The 19,842-nt window shown below is 55.2% G+C and overlaps 2 protein-coding genes across 2 annotated transcripts; both read left to right on the forward strand.

The window, feature by feature from the left end:
* Positions 1-1,643: 1,643 nt before the first annotated feature.
* Positions 1,644-8,046, forward strand: PDXP (pyridoxal phosphatase). The gene is made up of 2 exons (XM_022596594.2): positions 1,644-2,271; positions 6,700-8,046. The coding sequence occupies exons 1-2, from the start codon at positions 1,698-1,700 to the stop codon at positions 7,014-7,016; spliced, it is 891 nt and encodes a 296-aa protein (XP_022452302.1). The 5' UTR covers positions 1,644-1,697; the 3' UTR covers positions 7,017-8,046.
* A 7,583-nt stretch (positions 8,047-15,629) lies between these two features.
* Positions 15,630-18,870, forward strand: LGALS1 (galectin 1). The gene is made up of 4 exons (XM_022596596.3): positions 15,630-15,750; positions 16,980-17,059; positions 18,183-18,354; positions 18,671-18,870. The coding sequence occupies exons 1-4, from the start codon at positions 15,742-15,744 to the stop codon at positions 18,815-18,817; spliced, it is 408 nt and encodes a 135-aa protein (XP_022452304.1). The 5' UTR covers positions 15,630-15,741; the 3' UTR covers positions 18,818-18,870.
* The last annotated feature ends 972 nt before the right edge of the window (positions 18,871-19,842 follow it).

Here is a 19,842-nt window from a genome sequence, read left to right on the forward strand (position 1 = left end):
GGCAAGCCAATTAACCCAGACTGGTGTGTGGTGTGTGTGTGTGTGTGTGTGTGTGTGTAGGGTGAAGGCCAAGAAGGCTTCCTGGAGGAGGTGATATTGAGGGGGAGTCTTTCAGGAGCTGGCCAGCTAAAAAAGGGAAGAAGGAAGAACATTCCAAGCAAAGGAGACCACCTATGCAAAGGCCAGGAGCAAATGCCCAGGGCACTGAGGCACAGAAAATATCAGCCTCAGAGCCTGAGTGACAGGGTGTGGCTTTTCCCAGGTCTTTGAAGCTCCAGTTGCTCCTGGGGGTCAGACACGTCTTCAGAACCTTCTCAGAGGCTGGCAGACCACCTCAGAATTGTGACACATTCCTCCCCAAGTGGGGACCTAGGCAGCTGGGTCCCATCACTACCCTGGGCAACTGGCTACTGCTGCTCTGTCTCCTTCCCGCTCCAGGGTCCTCGGGTGACAGACTGCCTCTAGCCCAGTGCCTCTCCACTCTGGCCTCACAGTGGAATCCCTGGGTAATTAAAAAAGCAAAGAAATTTTGAAATGCCGGGTCTCACCCAAAACAATTAAACTAGAATTTCTGGGATCCTGCAACACATTGGTATTTTTAAAAAACGTTTCTCAAAAGTCATGGAACTGGACTTCCCTGGTGGCGCAGTGGTTAAGAATCCGCCTATCAACACGGGGGACACGGGTTTGAGCCCTGGTCCGGGAAGATCCCACATGCTGCGGAGCAACTGAGCCTGTGCGCCACAACTACTGAGCCTGCACTCTAGAGCCCGCAAGCCACAACTACTGAGCCCGTGTGCCACAGCTACTGAAGCCTGCGCGCCTAGAACCCGTGCTCCCCAACAAAGAGAAGCCACCTCAATGAGAAGCCCGTGCACCGCAAGCCCCCACTTGCCGCAACTAGAGAAAGCCCACGCACAGCAACGAAGACCCAAAGCAGTCAAAAATAAATAAATAAATAAAATTTTTTAAAGTCATGGAGCTGTACATTTAAGATCTACACATCTTACTGTATGTAAATTATATCTCAAAAAAAAAAAATTCGTTCCCCTGGGGACTCCACCGCACAGCCAGAGTGGAGAACCACTGGTCTAGACCAAGGGCTCCAGCGTCCGAGAGGACACCGTGTGCCTCTCTCCTCAACACACCCACACTCTTCTCAAGACTTTGCTCGTAACTGGTGTGATCACGGTTCAGAGAGCAATGAGATTTGACCCAAAGATAACATCTCCTTTAGCATCTGTTTTCCTCCTAGCAACCAGCCGTCTTAAGCTTCTGATTGGCTGGGGAACGCGGAGCGGGCCATATTTTCTACTTGTAATTCCTTATTGGTCAAAAGGAGCGTCAGTCTCTCAGCCTCCCATCCCTGCAAGAAGCTAGTTAGGGCTGAAGCTCAGCGACTACTGGCCCAGAGGAACTAAGGGGTGTGACGAAGGACCAGGCTAGGCCGTCGTTGGTCCCTTTCCCTCGTTGGCGGCCGCGATTCCGCCCTTTTCTCCAGGTTCCCTTAGCTCGCAGCCCAGCTCCTCCCCGAGACTCTAGCCCCCATTGGCCGCGGGCCAGGCCGTGACCCCGCCCCCTGGCCCTTGCGGCGCGCCGATTGGCAGGTGCCGGAAACCAGCCAGCTGCGGACGAGCGCGCAGTGCTCGCGGAAAGAGAGCGGCGCGGCGCGAGCGTGCGGGCGGCCAGCCGGCTGCATGGCGCGCTGCGAACGGCTGCACGGCGCGGCCCTGCGCGACGTGCTGGGCCGGGCGCAGGGGGTCCTTTTCGATTGCGACGGGGTGCTGTGGAACGGCGAGCGCGCCGTGCCGGGCGCCCCGGAGCTGCTGGAGCGGCTGGCGCGGGCTGGCAAGGCGGCGCTGTTCGTGAGCAACAACAGCCGGCGCGCGCGGCCCGAGCTGGCCCTCCGCTTCGCGCGCCTCGGCTTCGGGGGGCTGCGCGCCGAGCAGCTCTTCAGCTCCGCGCTGTGCGCTGCGCGCTTGCTGCGCCAGCGCCTGCTCGGGCCGCCGGACGCGCAGGGCGCGGTGTTCGTGTTGGGCGGCGAGGGGCTGCGGGCCGAGCTGCGCGCCGCGGGGCTGCGCCTGGCGGGGGACCCCGACGAGGACCCGGGCTCGGCCCCGCGCGTGCGCGCCGTGCTGGTGGGCTACGACGAGCACTTCTCCTTCGCTAAGCTGAGCGAGGCCTGCGCGCACTTGCGCGACCCCGACTGCCTGCTGGTGGCCACCGACCGCGACCCGTGGCACCCGCTCAGCGACGGCAGCCGGACTCCCGGTGAGCGCGGGGCTGGCGGGGAAACTGAGCTAGGGCGCTTATGCCTCCACTCCTGCGAGTGGGGTGGGGAAGGGGCGTATCCAGGTGACAGGTGGGGAACGGGAGTGATGTGAGGGCGGTCCCCACCCAGCAAGAGCCCAGGATGCTTTCATGTCCACATGTGGTAATTCTTGAAACCGTCACCCTGTGAGGGGCAGCAGTGGGGTCCCGGTTTGACAGATGAGGAAACTGAGGCCCATTGTGGCTCAAGGAGTTGCAGGCGGAATCCAGGGCCCCGACTCCCAATCCTAGCCTTTCTGAACCAGCCTCAAGGGCTCCTGTCATTTTCCCCACCCGCCATCGGGGTGAGGTCGGAGAGTTGGGGACAAAGCCTGGAAGGATTCCCCCCGCCACCGTTGGAGGTTTGGAACAGGAGTTTCTAGCGGCAGGTTGAAGGCAGGTGTGCGGGGAGCACAGAAGGTGGATGGAGTTTGACCTGAGTTCCAGTTCCAGCTCCAGGGCTCTGTAATCTTGTTAAGTTACATAACCTTTGAGCATCTCTGCCCTGGGTGTAAAATGCGAATAGTAACCATGACAGTTTCGCTGAGGAGAGAGTGATCAGGATGAGTGCCTGCTACACAGTAGGTGCTCAGATGATGTAAATTGTATCCAAGACCTCTCCTATTACAGAGCTTTATGAAGCACCTTGGTGTCTGTTATTTAGTTTCAGAATTACTCTGGAGATGGACGTTATTGTCCCATTTCCCAGTTAAACTGAGGCTAAGAGAAGGGAAGTGAGCCACCCAAGAAAGAGCAAGAGGATCTGAACTTGGCTCTTGAGGCCACCTTACCCCCAACCTCTAAACCCCACCCCCTGCATCCAAGGCACTCTTCACTGCTGTCATTTGGGAATTCAGATCTGCAGAGAAAGCAGGAGCAAGTGAGCCTCCTACATCTTGGAGGGTTCAAGTTAGACAAGAGCAGGTGGTAGCAGAGGCTAACTGACAGTAGTGTGTGTGTGGACAACCAGTCAGTAAGCTGAGGGCAGGGACAGATCTCCATGACTCACTCCCTGCTGGCCGCTGACTCGATTGATACCGAATCCTAGGAGGGCAGGGTGGGATCGATTGAGGAGTAGACACAGTATTAAGATGGGTGGCAGGGAGGTCCTAGAGCTGAGGAGATCTGGGAAAGCTTCCTGGAGGAGGCATCTTGCAGGACAGGGCACTAGGGAATGGAACAGGGCTTGAGCCATGGCAGAACCAGTTCCAGGCTGAGAATCTTATAGTTCTAGGCCCGTCTTAGCTTTGCTGCATGACCACTTCAGTCTCAGTTTCCCCATAAATCCAAGGTGAGGGCGCTGGTCAGGGCTCCCAGCTGCACTAGCTCCTGCCTGCCCTAGGCCATGCTATGAAAAGTGAGTTTCTTTGGAGGCCTCAAAGCTCAGGTTAAGGTTTTGGGTTCAGAAGCTCCCCCGGGGGCTCAGGAAGGATGGTGTGGAGGAGCTGGGGAGAGACCAGGCCCTGCCCACACGTGCCCCTTGGGTCTCACCACCCATCTGGCTTTGCCCACCGGCTCTGCTGGTCATTCCCACAGCCAAGAGGGGGAGACAGAGCTTAACAAATACAGCGCTTGTGTCCTGTTTGGGCACAACTGAATCATGCAGCTTTGAAAGTGGAATAAAAACACTAATAAAGGCCCCAATATGCATAAAATCTGAAGTAATGCTAATCTCACCCCAGTTCCCCCTCCCCAGTCCCTGTGGGTCTCCTAAATTGTGTGTTTACCTATCTACCATGTGGCAGCCACTTGAGATGGCAAATAGACATGCCTGTCGTCTTAGGAATACATCTCCAGCAAAACATACGCCAGCCTTGGATGACAGGTTGTTGAGAAGAGTGGGATGTAGTGGTCTGAGGACACAGTTACGTTCATAGACTCCCCTGGTTGGATGCTCGCTCACCCAGGGTACGGATCTTAGTTTCATTCATTGCTCTATTCCCAGTGCCTCACACAGTGCCTGGCATATAGTTGGGCCTCAGTAATATTGGCTGAGTGAGTGAGGTGGGACATGGGGGGCCAAGAGGGATCGGCTCCGACCTGGTAGGAAAGGAAGATGCTGGGACTTCCCTGGTGGCTCAGTAGTTAAGAATCTGCCTGCCAATGCAGGGGACACGGGTTCAAGCCCTGGTGCGGGAAGATACCACATGCTGCAGAGCAACTAAGCCCGTGCGCCACAACTGCTGAGCCTGCGCTGTGGAGCCCGGGTGCCGCAACTGCTGAGGCCCACGCGCCTGGAGCCCATGCTCTGCAACGGAAGAGGCCACCGCAACAAGAGGCCTGCACACAGCGACAAAGAGTAGCCCCTGCTCGCTGCAACTAGAGAAAGGCCCCGTGCAGCAACGAAGACCCAACACAGCCAAAAATAAGTAAATTTATTTTAAAAAGGAAAGGAATATGCTGACAGAGCTACCATTCTTTTTTTTTCTAATATTTATTATTCATTTATTTATTTATTTTGGCTGTGCCAGGTCTTAGTTGTGGCATGCAAGATCTTTAGTTGCGGCATGCATGCAGGATCTAGTTCCCCGACTAGGGATCGAACCCAGGCCCCCTGTACTGGGAGCACGGAGTCTTACCCACTGGACCCCCAGGGAAGTCCCCAGAGCTACCATTCTTGAGCTGAGAAAATCACTTTGGGGTGACGCAGTTGAGCCCTTCCCATCCTGGAAGGAATTTCTAACTAACAGGGCAAATGGCTTTTCTTCCCTACCCAGTTCTCAGGAAAACAAGCAGGCGAGTTCTAGGTCAGAGGTCAGGGAGACCTTCCCAACAGGGTTGCTCTGGGCCAGCTCTGCCTTGATCCTATGGAAGTTCCTCCTCATCTGGGGGCCGCAGGGCTGAGGATTCTTCCTGTTTGTGCACCTTCTGTGTCTTGGGCTTAATCAAGTTGAGTGTCATCCCCTATGAGAAGGGAGACAGGAGGCCCAGAGCATTTGGGGTCAGACCAGTGGAGTACTGATGTCTAGTAACTGGAAGAGTCTTGATTTATGCCTTTTGCCAGTTTCTGTGGTATAAGTACTCCCCCCACTGTGGCGGATTTCAGCCTACCAACGTGAAGTCACTTATCATGGGGTTGGGAAGATATGTACACGCCATTCTGTAATATTTCCATCATTAGGATGCAAGTAACCTCAAGAGCATAGATAATGGTAAAATAATTAGGAAGTGATGGGTTTGGAGAATTTATTACCTTTGTTTTAAACATATTTCACTTGATTGTTAAGTTTATATAAGTTGACTTTTAATAGTGGCTTTGTTTAACCACCACCTCATTTCAGAATTCCTGAAAATGAAACATTCAGCACTCCCAAGCTCGTACAGGCTGGCCCTGCATGTGTCTGGGTCAGACCTACCTGAATGCATATCCTTTATCTGCCACTTATTAAGCTGTGCAACCCTGGACAAGTTACTTAACGACACTGAACATAGCTTTCTCATCTGTAAAATGGGCGTTCATGTAAAATGGGCTCCCACACAGCCCCTGGCACTTTAGAATGTGCTCATCATTAGTGTGAAGGTAGAACATTCTGGCACAAAGATGTACCCCTGAGACGGGCACAGTGGACTCATTGTGTGGGACAGGGTGGTACTGGGCTGGGAATTAGCCTTTTCTAGACAGTCCTCCTATTGTTAAACACTTGGGTGTGTTCCACAATTTTGCTTATTATAGTTACTGAGGCCACGGACATCTTCAACCATGTAGCTGTTTGTCTCCAGTTTGAATTCTCGCCTTGTGATCACTTTCCCAGTGGAGGCTGACTGGGTCAGAGGTGCGAACATTTCTGTGCCCTGCTGTGTTCCAAAAGGGCTGTGCCAGTTTCTGATGCCAGGAGCACACATTCTTGTAGCAATGACCACAACTGCTGTTTGTTAAGGGCTTTTCTGTTTCCAAAGCATTTGCCCCTGTGGTGCTCAGAGCACCTCTTTGAAGGTAGGCATTACTTGGATCCCCCTTTCCAGTGAGTCTAGGGAAACTCAGAGAGGTTGGCTTGCCCAAAGGCGTGTGGCTGCTTGGGTAAAATTGTGAACGGCACGCAGGGCTGACTAAGCCAGGCCCGGTTACACGCAGTGGCTCATTCAGGCCTTACAATACCCACGTGAGATACTGCCATTGATATCCCCATACAAGAGATGGGAAAACTGAGGCACAGGGAGGTTAAGTAACCTGCCCAAGAAAGGTGGAGATGGGGTGTGAATGCAGGCATCTGGTTACAGAGTCTGTGCCCTTAACCCCTACACTAAGACTTGGAAGCAGGTGGCCTTTTAACTCATTTCAGTGCCTAATTTGACCCCCATGCCAAGCTGCCTCGATGGGAATTCCAGTTTCCGGGCCTGGATGCTTTCCCCGCTGCCACCTGCATTAACCGAGTCTCCATGTCCCTGCAGGCACCGGGAGCCTGGCTGCTGCCGTAGAGACAGCCTCAGGCCGCCAGGCCCTGGTGGTGGGCAAGCCCAGCCCCTACATGTTTGAGTGCATCACAGAGTACTTCAGCGTGGACCCCAGCCGCATGCTTATGGTGGGCGACCGCCTGGAGACCGACATCCTCTTCGGCCACCGCTGTGGCATGACCACCGTGCTCACGCTCACAGGCGTCTCCCGTCTGGAGGAGGCCCAGACCTACCTGGCAGCTGGCCAGCACGACCTCGTGCCCCATTACTATGTGGAGAGCATCGCGGACATGATGGAGGGGTTGGAGGACTGAGCCCACCTGACCAGCAACTGCGGCTGCAACCCTTGCTCACCCTGTTCCTGTAGATGGAGGTGATGGGCCAAGAGCTGCATTAAGGGCTACCAGCTAGCTCCCTGGCCCCAGTTTCTACCCTGGTGGGGCTGGAACCCAGGGAAGATGTCAGGGCCCTCGGACCCCCTTCCAGCAGTGGCTGGGCACTCTTCTGTCCCAGAAGCCGCCCCCTCCCTGCCACTGGTTTACCCTGGCCTGACCCAGCCAGGTGGCCTTATATCCTGCCCTGTGACCTCCGCTTGTTTAAATCTGGGCTCTGCTGCCTTGTGAGGACTTCCCCCAACCCTGAGCACTTAATCCCCTACCTCCTCCCTGGGGCCTCTAGGGCTCTGCCTGCTCCTGGGTCCTGGCCCTGGGTTCCTATTGACCGATCAGAGGTCTAGGTAGCCATGAATCATTATTGTCCTGAGCCCTGAATGGACCCATCAGAAGGCTAAGTGATAGTGACTCGTTGCTGTTGGGTCTTGAGTGGACCAGTTGGGAGCCTAAGCGACTATGACCCTTTCTTGTCCTAGGTCCTGGGTAGACCAATCAGGACCCTAGGTAATAATGACCCATTAGTCTCTTGGATCCTGAATAGAACAATCCAGAAGTCTGAGAGACTGGCCTCTTGACAATCTGGGTCTGACTGGACCAGCCAGGGATCCAGATTTCTGTTCATAAATACGGGTCCAAGTGCTGAAGACACCCCTCCTCCACAAAGGGGGCCACTTGGTGGCTCTGGGGGCTTCTGTAGCTGAGAGCCCCACCCTCCCTGATCATGGTACCAGACCAGTGTTGACGGTGGTCACAGCTTGGGAGGGGGGCTTTTGTGGCCCGCCCCCCGTGCTCTCAGTGTTTGCTGTGCCACCTCTCCCCCGTGCCCACCCCCAGCTGTTTATTTATTATTGCGTGCCAGTGATGGTGGGGATGGGGGCTGGGCCTTCCCTGCCACCTCCACCCCTGTTGTAACCAGTCCTCCCGATCTTAATAAAGTGCGAGTGGGAGTGTCTGTCGGTTGAAGTCTGTGTCCAGGGTGGGGCGGGGGGAGGAACCCCTGCCTGAGCCTGCTCTCCCCGGAACTGGCCCACCCGCTTCGTGAAATGATTTACCCCAGTTGCAGAGTATTCTCTGTGTGCAGTGGTACCTTAGCACAATAGCACTTTATGCCTCACTGAGTCTTTATATACCAATGTCTCAGTCCTTCAGAAAATCCAGCAAGCTTGCATTACTCATCCCACTTTACTCCTTGGGGAATGAGCATCCTAAAGGTGATGTTAAGTTAAACACGACGGCACACCCCTGGAAAGTGTGGTCACCTGAGGCAGGATCTGAACTTGTGTGGGCTGACTCCGGGAGGCTGCGGCCCCTCTCTGTGGAGACAGGTGTGAGACCGGTCCTCACCCTCCAGGAGGCTCAGGTGAGGTGCTGCGCACCCCCCTCCATTTCAGGCATCCTTCACACCTGGGCTGTTGCTGTGAACGTGTGCCCTGCTGGCCTCGAGCATCCTCAGTGCCTTCTGCAGAGCAGGTGGCCATCTGTGAGCTGGCTGAGGGTAGGATTTGGAGGTCTGGAAAATTCTCTTCACTATGATTCTTCTGGGGAAGAGGGAGTACTTGACTGAGCCTGGCTGCATCAGGAAGTGGGAGCAAATGTGCTCTTGTGGAGACTTCTGGTTGTGACGGACTTGGCTCAACCTGGCTAAGGCGTAAGAGAGTTTATTGGCTGCCCCATGAGGTGGTCCAGCACCCTCCAGGTGCATCCCTCTCATCCTCTCACTCTTCTGGGCTTTGGGTGTGAAAGCGGTTGCAGCTATTATGTGATCGCAAAGCATGGCCCAGTATATTTCTCTGCTTGTGTCTCTGCTTCAGAAAGATGGGAGGAGCTCGTTGGGGTTGTTTCCTCCAGACCTCTAAAAGTTACAAACCAACAGAAAAAGTCTAAGAACAGCACAGTGAATACCGTATGGCCTTCACCTGGACTCCCAGCTAATATTTCAGAAAGCTGACGACACCAATCCACAAAATGAAACAACTCCTTCACACTATACCCCCTGGTTTCAATAGTTACCTAGTTTTGCCTCCCTCCTCCCCCACCCCTGCATGTTGACTACTTTCTTGGTGACCAGAGGCCTTAGGGGTACTTTCTGTTGTCCCTGCCATAATTTTTTCCTCTGGGGGTGGCTCTGAAACAGTGGCCGAAGCTCAGACTCACTGAAATCTGAGCTTGGTCTAGCATCAGAGTCCCGCCCAGCACTCTTTATTTCATCTTAGCTATTACAGATGAGCATAACCACAGGACTGTAAGTTTTACTTTCTTCGCAATTCCTTATGCATCAGTAGGCCAGCTCCCCAGGACTTGGAGCCACGTCTAAATTCCATTGGTAACGTTAACCTTTTTAAAAAAAAATTAGTTAGTTAGTTAGTTAAGAAAGCACATAGGGCTTCCCTGGTGGCGCAGTGGTTGAGAGTCCGCCTGCTGATGCAGGGGACACGGGTTCGTGCCCCGGTCCGGGAAGATCCCACATGCCACAGAGCGGCTGGGCCCGTGAGCCGTGGCCACTGAGCCTGCGCGTCTGGAGCCTGTGCTCCGCAATGGGAGAGGCCACAACAGTGAGAGGCCCACGTACCGCAAAAAATAAATAAAAGAAAGCACATAATCTTGCGACTTCCCTGGTGGTCCAGTGGTTAAGACTCCACACTCCCAACGGAGGGGTCACGGGTTCGATCCCTGGTCGGGGAACTAAGATCCCACATACCACACAGAATGGCCAAAAAAAAAAAAAAATTTTTTTTTTTTTTTTTTTTTTGACTGCAATGCATCGCTTGCGGGATCTTAGTTCCCCGACCAGGGATTGAATCCAGGCTCTCGGCAGTGGAAGCATGGAGTCCTAACCACTGGACCGCCAGGGGATTTCCCCCACGTTTACCTTTAGACAATGCAGCACAGCTGCTGCTCATACCATGGGTGACCACATGACCACATAGGAATCAAAGGTTCCTCATCCCGCGCCGTTTCACACTTTCTCTTCCCAAACCACACGTTTCCATGAGCCAGGGCCGTTGTAGCAAATCCCACTTCTCTGACACCAGCTGAAAGGGAAAACTGTTTCCTCTGCCCACAGGATACAGTACTGACACCAAATGTGTGGGTTTTCTACATCAAGCAACTCACCAGTTTTCTGCAGACACCGACTGGGTATCCTACAAGCTATCAATAATTCAATTCCGACACTACCTGGAGTTAGTACAGACCCTACAGTTTAAGTGCTCAGTCCCCCAAGACTTTCCCCCACTTCAATGCCAGTCACAAGTGTCAGGTCATCACCTGGCACTCTGACCAACTGGCTATAAATCAGAGGCTCCCACAGCTCCCCTCTCGGGTCTGATCATTTGTTACAACGGCTCACAAAACTCGGGAAACACTAAGAATACGGTTTTATTATGTAATAAAGGATATGATAAAGCTTACGGATGAACAGCTAGATGAAGACATATACATAGCGTGAGGTCCTGGAGGGTACAAAGTGAGGGGCTTCTGTTCCCGTGGGGTTAGGGTGTGCCACCCTCCCAGCATGTGGATGTGTTCACCAAACCAGAAGCTCTCCAAACTGTGTGGTTTGGGGATTCTCATGGAGGGGTTCATCACATAGGCATGATTGATTGTTAGTCTCTAGTCCCTCACCCCTCCCTGGAGGATGGGGGGTGGGGCTGAAAGTTACAAGCTTCTGATCACTGCTTGGTCTTTCTGGTGACCAGCCCCCCTCCTGAAGCCATCCAGGTACCCACCAAGAGTCACCTCACTAGAACAAAAGAAGATCCTATCACCCAGGAAATTCCAAGGGAGTTAGGAGCTCTGTGTCAGCAACTGGGGTCAGAGACCAAAATGTTAGAACAAAAGATGCTCTTTCAGGCACCCATATCACTTAGGAAATTCCAAAGGATCTAGGAACTCTGTGTCAGGAACTAGGGTCATGGACCAAATATACATTTCTTATTATGTCACACTCCCCAAATTTTAATTTAGAAGCGTTTCAAACCAACAGAAAAGGTGCAAGAATAGCACAATGAACACCCATGTGCCCTTCACCTAGATTCCCAATTTGTCTGATTTGCTTAATTGCTCTGTATATATTGGGTTGGCCAAAAAGATCGTTCACTTTTTGGCCCATCCAATATCTTCACATTTTTTAACTGACTCATTCGAGAGTCTGTTGCAGATGTGAAGACAATTCATCCCAAATCCTTTAGCCTGTCTGTCCTAAGAGCAAGGATGAATTGTGGATTGTGGTTGTGCAGAAGAGCAAGGACTGTCTACACGGCCACAATCCATGATCATGCAGGAACCCAGATCTTTGATTTCATTGAGCCACTGGATTAACCTACCATGGAAACCTCCTAGCTCCAGAATGCTTGGTATGTGAATTTTCCTTAATTTTCAAGCAGTTTTCGTTGAGATTTCTGTTATTTGCAGCCCCAAACTCTCCTGATACACAGGTCCCAAGCACATTATAGAAAACATTAAAATGTACCCACAGGCCCCATTAAATATATTTATGGGGTGTTTTTGCTATACATTTTTCCAAATATTTTTATGCTTTTGTTTTAGACATTATTTGGCTATGGGGATCTAATTTAGGAGTGACCAACCTCTAGAGAGAACTGGGCACACTTTCGAAGAAAATTCAACCCACAAAATTGTTTTCAAGGTAATACAATTTTTATGACTACCAAGTGTTAGGTTTGAGCACAGTAAACGTTCATTAATTTCAGCTCTTCAGTCTTAGAATTTTGGGGCCAACACATTTTTTTCTTCAAGTCTCAAATATTTTCTAAGCTTTTAAAAAACTCTTAGCTTCCTCTGAGTCTATAATTGTCACACACACACACACCCCCAAACGTTTAAAAAAATAAAAAAGACTCACGCCTGTGCCCTGGAGGGCTAATGAATGACAGGGTCTGGACCCCACCCAGCCCTCATATGAGAGGAGGAGTGTTCCCCAAAGGCGAGCTGGGGCATGTGTTCAGAGGGTGACAAACACCAGGTGGGAAGGCAAAAGTGACAGAGTGTACTGTGTTTGGGGAGGTGGCTGTCTGGGGCAGGTGCAACAGCATAAGCAAAGGCAGGGAGGTGGGACTGGATGAGTGGGTAAGTGGGGAGGCGGGCTCCAGCACAAACTGGTTGGAAAAGTATCTGAAGCTGGGGGCAGCCCCCAACTAGTCCTTCCTTCATGGAGCAGGAGGAGAAGATCATTTTGAGGTCCAGGTATCCCCAGACCACAGTGTTCTTTCCTTGGCTCGGCAGATGAAAGGGCTGCAGCGCTAGCTCCGTGTGTGACCCTGGCCACGTGGCCACGCTCTCTGGGTGGTCTCAGGAGCTCTGGAGGCTCTGACCACCCACACTTTCCCCAGCTGAGCCAGCCAGGTTGCCTGGGGGTGTGGATGGTGTCTCAGTGGGCCTGTCAGCCCTCTCCACCACGGCCAGCTGGAGGAGGCGCGGCCTTCACGGGGGGCAGGGCAGGAGTGGGCAGGCTGGGAAGGGCCGTGCTGGCCTGGATCCCCTGTCTGGACAAGTTCAGCTCATTTCTCATGGCAGCAGCCAAGGTCCAGCCCATAGCACCAGCCTGCAGGATGGAGGAATTCCAGAGAGCTCCCTGCCTCTGCGGCAGGCCAGTGAGGGGGAGGAGAGTCCCTGGGGTGGGTGCCCTTGGCCTTCGGGGATGCAGGAGAGAGAGCTGACGTGCAGCCCCTCTCACATCACTCCTGCAATCCTGCTACCCTCCAAGATGGGTGACATTCCCACCTTCCGGGCCTGGATACAGGTTCAGGGAGGACAAGGACCAAGGCTAGAGTCACAGCCAGGTAGCCCCCAAATCAGGACTTGTCCGTCTTCTCTGATTCTAACGTCGGCTTCATTTCAGGGCCCCAGAGCAGCTTCCCTGTGCAGAAGTTTCACCCACGTGGCCTGCTTCAGGAGGGAGGTGAAGACGAAATGAGATAATGTATGAAAGTGAGGCGCCGGGCACAGGGCCTGACAGATAAGTAGGCGCCACCAATAGGAGGCCCCAAGATGGGGGCGGGGGGCACACAATGCACCTTGTCCCTGGTCCCTGCCTCAGGAAAACTGCGGCCCCTGTTATAGGGGTCACTGGACTCTGGAGAGACTCCCCACCGCAGCCTAGGCAGGAGGAGACTGCCAAGGGATGGGGTGGTGGTGGTGAGGGGGAGGCCTCCCAGAAGTGCCGACCCAGGAAGGTGAACTCAGCCTGGGAGAAGAGACAAGAGGAAGGCTAAAACCTTCTGAGACTCCATGAAAAAAATAATCATCTATTAAGTACAACAGACCTGAACTCCACCTTGTACTAACCTTATGCAGGAGAGCAGGGCTGCACATCCCCAATTCACAGACGGGGAGACTGAGGCAAGCAGGGAGAAGCAGCTTGCCAGGATGCCCTGGGGAGGGCGTGGCAGAGCTAGAACCAGACCCAAGTCTCCAGACTCCCAAAGGGGCCTTTCCGGGAGCCTATACACCCTGTCACCCTGCCACTCCATCTCTCTACCAGCCCTCGACAGGCCAGATGCCAGAGAGGAGTAAAGCAGCCCCTCATCCAACAGCAAACACTTCCTGGTGCTGGACCCGTCTTCCAGGTTGGGGGAAGAATGGAGGAGCAGCTCCTGAGGCCCTGAGAGCCCAACTACTGGGTTGGAACAGCCAGCCAGTCCCACCTGATGGCAGTCACAGCAACGACTGCCTGGACTCCTCCTGAAATGCCCCCATTCCTTGACCAGGCAGAGAGAGTGTCTGTGGGCCTCGGAGGGGAAGCACAGAGGAAAGGCAGTGGAGCTAGGCACCCTCCCCACCCCTCCCTAATGCTGAGGTTTGGGGGAGGCCCTGGAGGAAAAAGTGAAGCTCTGTTGTTGGTTTCTGTGGCAGCTGGCTTGCTCTGGGAGGAGGGATGAGGGGCTCGCAAGGGGTGCGACCCAACCTCTCTGGGCCTGCCTCTCAGCCCCGGGCAGCCCCTCTCCTCCTGTGCCAGCGTGGGTTTCAGTCATCTGGAGGAAGGTGGGGTCTGGGGAGGCAGTGCAGGGCAGGGCAGGGCAGGTTTGCTCCAGATGTGAGTCACCCCCGGTCCACATCTTCTTCCCTCTTCAGTGCTGGTGATTTCAGAAGGGGGACAGTGATGTGAAGGCGGTCCTGTTGATAACTCTCTTAGCAAGCCCCCCACCTCACCCAGTGCTCCCCGCGCTCCTTCCTCTACCTGGTTTCTAAGTGTGAGGTGAGCACCCCTCCAACCCACCTTCAACTCTGTTGCTGCAGTGATTTTCCCTGCAGCCTAAATCTGGCCTCAATACTCACTCTTCCTATAACCTTTGGTGGCTCCCCAGCACCCTCAGATAAAACAATGCCCAAACCCCTCAGTGAGGCCCTTCATGATCCAGGTACCGCTGGCTTCCCACCCTCATGCCCCATCTTTCCCCAGCACACCCTGAACTCCAGCCATGCCCAGATGCTCACTGTTCCCCAGGCTTGTGCCTTCTCATTTCTGAGCCTTTGCCCACGCTGGAATGCCAGTCCCTGCTTCTTCACCCATCCTTCAAGACCCACCTTCTTCCCATTCTGGACCATCCCACCAAGGTGCTCGCTCATGACTTCCCTCAGAGCCTGCATCATGCTACTTCTTAATTAGATTCATGGCCAGATTCTGCCCCAACAGTGGGCTACTTGAGAACAGGGACTGAGGGCTTCACCTTTGAATCCTCTGAGGCTAGCTCAGGGCCAGGCACATAGTAGGTACTCAGTAAAATAAACAGATGGGGAAAGGGAAAGCTGTGCTGGGTGTCAGAGGGAGAAATGTGAGGAGAGTGGATGGGGGTGCACAGACCGGGGACCCCATCCCCTCATGGTCTGGCTCACCCTGGGCCCTCTCCCAGGCCTGAGCCTCTCGGACAGGACAGAGGCTGTCAGGCAGGGGCTCTTGGAGGATCCCTGGCAGACCCCTCGGGAGGGCAGAACGAAGCCTGAGGCCTGAGCCCTGAGCCTGGGCGGCGGCCTCAAGCCTGGCACCGGCCCAGCCTTTCTTTAGCGCTAGTGAGGAGCACGAGAGCAGCAGCCGCAACCTCTGCTTCAGAGGGAGGCCCAGGCAGGGGCAGGGCTTTGTGATTAACGGGTCCTGGGTCCTCTGCAGAGGCGCCCAGAGCGGGCCACGCCCTGGCCCCTGCCAGGGAGCAGCCTCACGAACCCCAGATCTAATTCTTGAAGGACACTGCACCTCCTCAGCCGCCTTCTATGGGGGACCCCCTGAGCTCAGCTAGCTGGCCCTGGCCCTCTTCCAGCCAACTCTTGGGCCTAGCTCATCCTCAAACTATTTTCCACTGGCTTCCCCCAATCCTTGCCACAGCATAATTTTGGGAAGGGGTAAGAGAATGGGAGGTGGAGCCTGGACCGTGGGGGAGTGGCTAAGAAGGAATGTGGGGGTTCTCCACTCTGATTGGTCATCTCTGTTCCAGAACTGGCTTCAAAATTCCATTGACTCCGCCTCCCGTGGCCCCCATCTCCTTTCTGAGTTACAATTGGCTCAGCATCCAGGGGGCGGGACTCACCCGGGTCTGTTCCAGTTAAAAGGGTGGGAGCGGGCTGTGGCCCATCTCTCGGGTAGTCTTCAGACAGCTGGTCCCGAAGTCCCAGGAACATCCTCCTCTCCTCAATCATGGCTTGTGTGAGTATGGGGACCCCACCCCAAGGCCCAGAGATGGCGTGGGAGCAGACAGCCAGGCATAGTGAGGGCAGATCACGATCTGGGTTCTAGTTCTTGTGGTGTGGCCTTGAACAAGTGTCTTTTCTGGGCCTCAGTGGCCGTGTCTGTAAAATGGGGGTGGGCTTCCCCAAGGCCTTCTCTGGCTTAAGAATTTTCTGGATTCCTCCAGGGTCTGACAGCAGTTATTTCTGCCAAGGGCTTACATTCTGCAGCTCTCTGAGAAGTGGGAGTGGGAAGGGTGTGGCCGACTGGAGGTGGAGTGGGGCATTTTGAGGGTGCCCAGGCCACTATCCCTTCCCCCTTCCCCCCAAAGAGCCTCCTGTCCCCTCCCCCCTGCAGCTGTCCCCGTCACTGGGCCAGGGCAGAGTCACCCTCTGCTCCCGAGCTGTAAAAGTCGCCAGGATCTGAAACAGGCTGCCGGGAGGGAGCCTGCCTGGGTTAGCCCGGGGCGGGTGATTCTGTCCAGGCTGGTCAGGTGGGGGCTGGGGGAATTCCCGCTCAACCATTCCTCCAAGCTGGGGGGTGGGGGCTGTGATAAAGGAGCAAGAAAGCAGCAAGAATCTTCTGCAGGCCCCTAGGGAAAGGATTCAAGTTTCTGGCAGGAGGAACCACTCACACCAGTGAAGCTTTGCGCTGGCTCTTGTTAACCCCGAGCCAGCCAGGTTGCAGGCTCCCGCCCTGGGCTGCTCTCCCTTCTTAGAGGGGTCTAGCTGTGCTCCTTAGGGGCCTCCTCTCCAGCCCCTGGCCCTCTCTGCACAGAGGAGCTTGAAGGGGATGGTGGGGGATGGCCCAGCCCCAGGCCTCGTCCTCTCCAGCAGAGGGGCAGGCGCCTCACTCACCTTCCTTTGCCCCCAACTCGCAGTGTGACGCATTTGGAGCCTGGTTCTCTCCATCTATTCAATGAGGCGATGGAGCACATCACTCCACCACCCAGGCTACTCTGCATCTAAAATCCCCGGGCTAAACCGCAGAAACTTCTAGATCCTGTCTTCTAGAACCTCAGTCATGTTACAGACAAGAAACTTGCCCAGGACCACACAAAGAAGGAGAGTCTAGAACTTGCAGCCGGGTTCCGCAGCCTTCGGGTCGGCCTGGTCAGAGCAGGCCTGGTCTTCCCGGCGCGGGGCACGACCTGCCACCCTCCCACCCTAAGTCCTCTAACCCGGCTGGGCGGGGTCTTGTCTGCGCAGGGTCTGGTCGCCAGCAACCTGAATCTCAAACCTGGGGAGTGCCTCAGAGTGCGGGGCGAGGTGCCCCCGGACGCCAAGAGGTGAGGGAACGACGGCGGGGGCGGCGGGCGGCAGGCGGCGGGGGCGGGGGCTGGGGCTCGAGGGTCCCGCCCCGCGTCTGGCAGGGGCGTGGCTGGCCGGGCCCGGCTCCTCCCTCCGGCGGGGCGGGGTTAATGTCGGCGGCTGCTGAGGCTACGTCTTCTGGGTGAGTCACTTCCTCCGCGGAGTCTGGACGCTCCCACCGTTGTCGCCCCCTTAAACTAAACCAGCTGCGGCCCTGTCAGCTGCCTCGGCTGGCCTTCCCCTCCCTACTGCTGTGGGCGGGACCAGAGGCTGAGCGGGGCGGGGAGAGGGAATGAAAGGGTGTCACCCTCGCTGCCCGCCCTCTGAGGTCTGTGTATCCTGCGCTCTTGACTCGACTTTTCACTCCTTCCGTCCTTCCTTAGCTCATCATTCATTCGGCCAGCTGGCCTAGTTTCACCGCAGCCTTGTGAGCTTGGACCAGTCAACCAACCGCCTTGAGCCTCGTTTGTTAATCAGTTAATGGAGGGGGGAGGTTGTGTGGAGGTGAAATGCTGGGTCATCTCACACGTTGATGACCAGCTGACAGTATAAAGAGCCGCACGCTTCATATGCACTGCTCATGTCATTCTTTCTAAACCCTCAGAGGGAGGCCTTGCTGTTACCTCGACTCAGCAAATGCATTATTGTTATTCGTTCATTCGCCCCACGGTTACAGAGCACCTACTGTGTGTCACGCATCATGCTGGGCACCAGGGATACAGAGATAGACAAGACAGACAGGACACTTGCCCTCCCAGAGGTCACCATCTGGAGGGAGTCTCTGACCTTGACCAAACGGGCAGGGACACAAATTCATGTCTACAAGAGTCCTGGCTGTCAGCATAGCAAGGCCCTTAAGAGATACTTCCTGTGGAGCCCCTACTGTGCAGATATGGAAACTGAGACCCAGATGGAGCAGGGACTTGCTCAAGGTCACACAGCAAGGAGGTGGAAGGGCACAGCTAGAATCCAGGTTTCCTGCCTCGGCTCCATGCGTTCCCCCGGTGAGGTCCATTAACGTGGACTGAGTGGCACAGACTGGTCGGCCTGAGGGGGCTGCAGCGGGAGGGGGCAGCCTCAAGCCCACCCGCTATCCCCTAGCTTCGTGCTGAACATGGGCAAAGATGGCAACAACCTGTGCCTGCACTTCAACCCCCGCTTCGACGCGCACGGGGACACCAACACCATCGTGTGTAACAGCAAGGATGGCGGGGCCTGGGGGGCTGAGCAGCGGGAGTCCGTCTTCCCCTTCCAGCCTGGAAGTGTTGTGGAGGTGGGCTGGGGTCTGGGGGTGGGGTCAGGGCCCTGGGTGGGCTGAGGCAGAGCTGGGTTGAGTGGCTAGAGACCTGGGTCCCACCCTGCCCCCCCTCCCCTCCCTCCCCATCTCCCCTCCCTCCAGTCACCTGCTGTGTTATCCTCGGTAAGCATCATCCCCTCTCCCAACCTCAGGGCCTCACCATGAAGCGGGGCTGTTGTCAGGGCTACGTGAGGAAAGGGCTCTGGGGGGGCCTAGGACCTGCAGGCCGTGGCTGCAGGGCCGAGGCTCCCACTGTGGGGTCCACACGCTCACTGCTCCTCTCCACCCCCAGGTGTGCGTCTCCTTCGACCAGGCAGACCTAACCATCCAGCTGCCTGGTGGATACGATTTCAAGTTCCCCAACCGCCTCAACCTGGAGGCCATCAACTACCTGGCAGCCGACGGCGACTTCAAGATCAAGTGCGTGGCCTTTGAGTGAAGCCAGCCGGCCCACGGCCCCCAATAAAGGCAGCTGCCTCTGCTCCCCCTGAACCAGCCTCCTGTGTGTGTGGGTGTGGAAGAGGAGGGTTCTGCCGACTCCCCCAGGCTCTGCCCCTTCTTCACTTCCATTCACTGCCTCGGTGCATGCATACCTTTTTTTTTTGGCTGCGCTGTGCGGCTTGTGGGATCTTAGTTCCCTGACCAGGGATCGAACCCGGGCCCATGGCAGTGAAAGCGCCGAATCCTAACCACTGGACCGGCAGGGAATTCCCTCGATGCATACCTCTTAAGTGCTAGTGACATCTTGTTCCCCTGGGTCCCCTGGGCTGAACAGAGAGCTCAATACACAGCGAGGGGCTCAGTACTAAATAAGACCCAGTCACTGCCCTCAAACAGCTCCCAACTCACTGGGCCCGAGCACACAGTAGATGCACAAAAGATGTTGAAATAAACGAAAACGGGGGAAGAGAGGCAAGGACAGACTGATTCATGCCATGGTATCTGGGGTAACACAGGGGGAAGTGGAAGGAATACCTGGGGCCCCTGTCATTTGTTTTCATGAAGTAGAAAGAGATATGGTTCAGACAGTGCAGGGAAAGCAGCTGTGTGCCCCTGTGGGCCTTAACTGACCTCTCTGAGCCTCGGTTTATTCATTTATATGAGGGGGATGATAGCACGGAGACTACCGTGGGACTGTTGTGAGGATGAAATGAGGTGTGTGATGGAGGATGAGTGTCGGGCCTGGCACAACGTACACACGCAGTGGAGTGTTTCCCGTCGCTGCCGCACTACCTCTTGAGATCTTATCCCCCGAATCTGAAGGGGAGTAAACAGGCTCTGAGTGATGACTCCCTGGTCTCTACCAGGCCCGGCTGAGCCTTCTGGGGCTCCCCAGGCATCCCAGCTTTGTGGCGCCAGGCCACACACCTCGATGCTACAGTGTACGGGCAACCAGGGTGCTAGTCTGGAAACTCGAGTTCTGTGGCCCTCCTCAGGACCCTCAACCCGACATAGGGAAGATGG

Source organism: Delphinapterus leucas, chromosome 11 (genome assembly GCF_059928025.1).
Source record: "Delphinapterus leucas isolate spDelLeu-1000000601 "Yukka" chromosome 11, BTC_Dleu_Yukka2, whole genome shotgun sequence".
Lineage (NCBI taxonomy): Eukaryota > Metazoa > Chordata > Mammalia > Artiodactyla > Monodontidae > Delphinapterus > Delphinapterus leucas.

What these genes read in the sequence shown, in the direction of transcription:
- PDXP (XM_022596594.2), top strand. Translation starts at nt 1,698, where the DNA reads ATGGCGCGCTGCGAACGGCTGCACGGCGCGGCCCTGCGCGACGTGCTG. An exon ending in CGACGGCAGCCGGACTCCCG is followed by an intron (nt 2,272 to 6,699) that starts GTGAGCGCGGGG and finishes ATGTCCCTGCAG; the next exon opens with GCACCGGGAGCCTGGCTGCT.
- LGALS1 (XM_022596596.3), top strand. An exon ending in GTGCCCCCGGACGCCAAGAG is followed by an intron (nt 17,060 to 18,182) that starts GTGAGGGAACGA and finishes GCTATCCCCTAG; the next exon opens with CTTCGTGCTGAACATGGGCA. An exon ending in AGCCTGGAAGTGTTGTGGAG is followed by an intron (nt 18,355 to 18,670) that starts GTGGGCTGGGGT and finishes CTCCACCCCCAG; the next exon opens with GTGTGCGTCTCCTTCGACCA.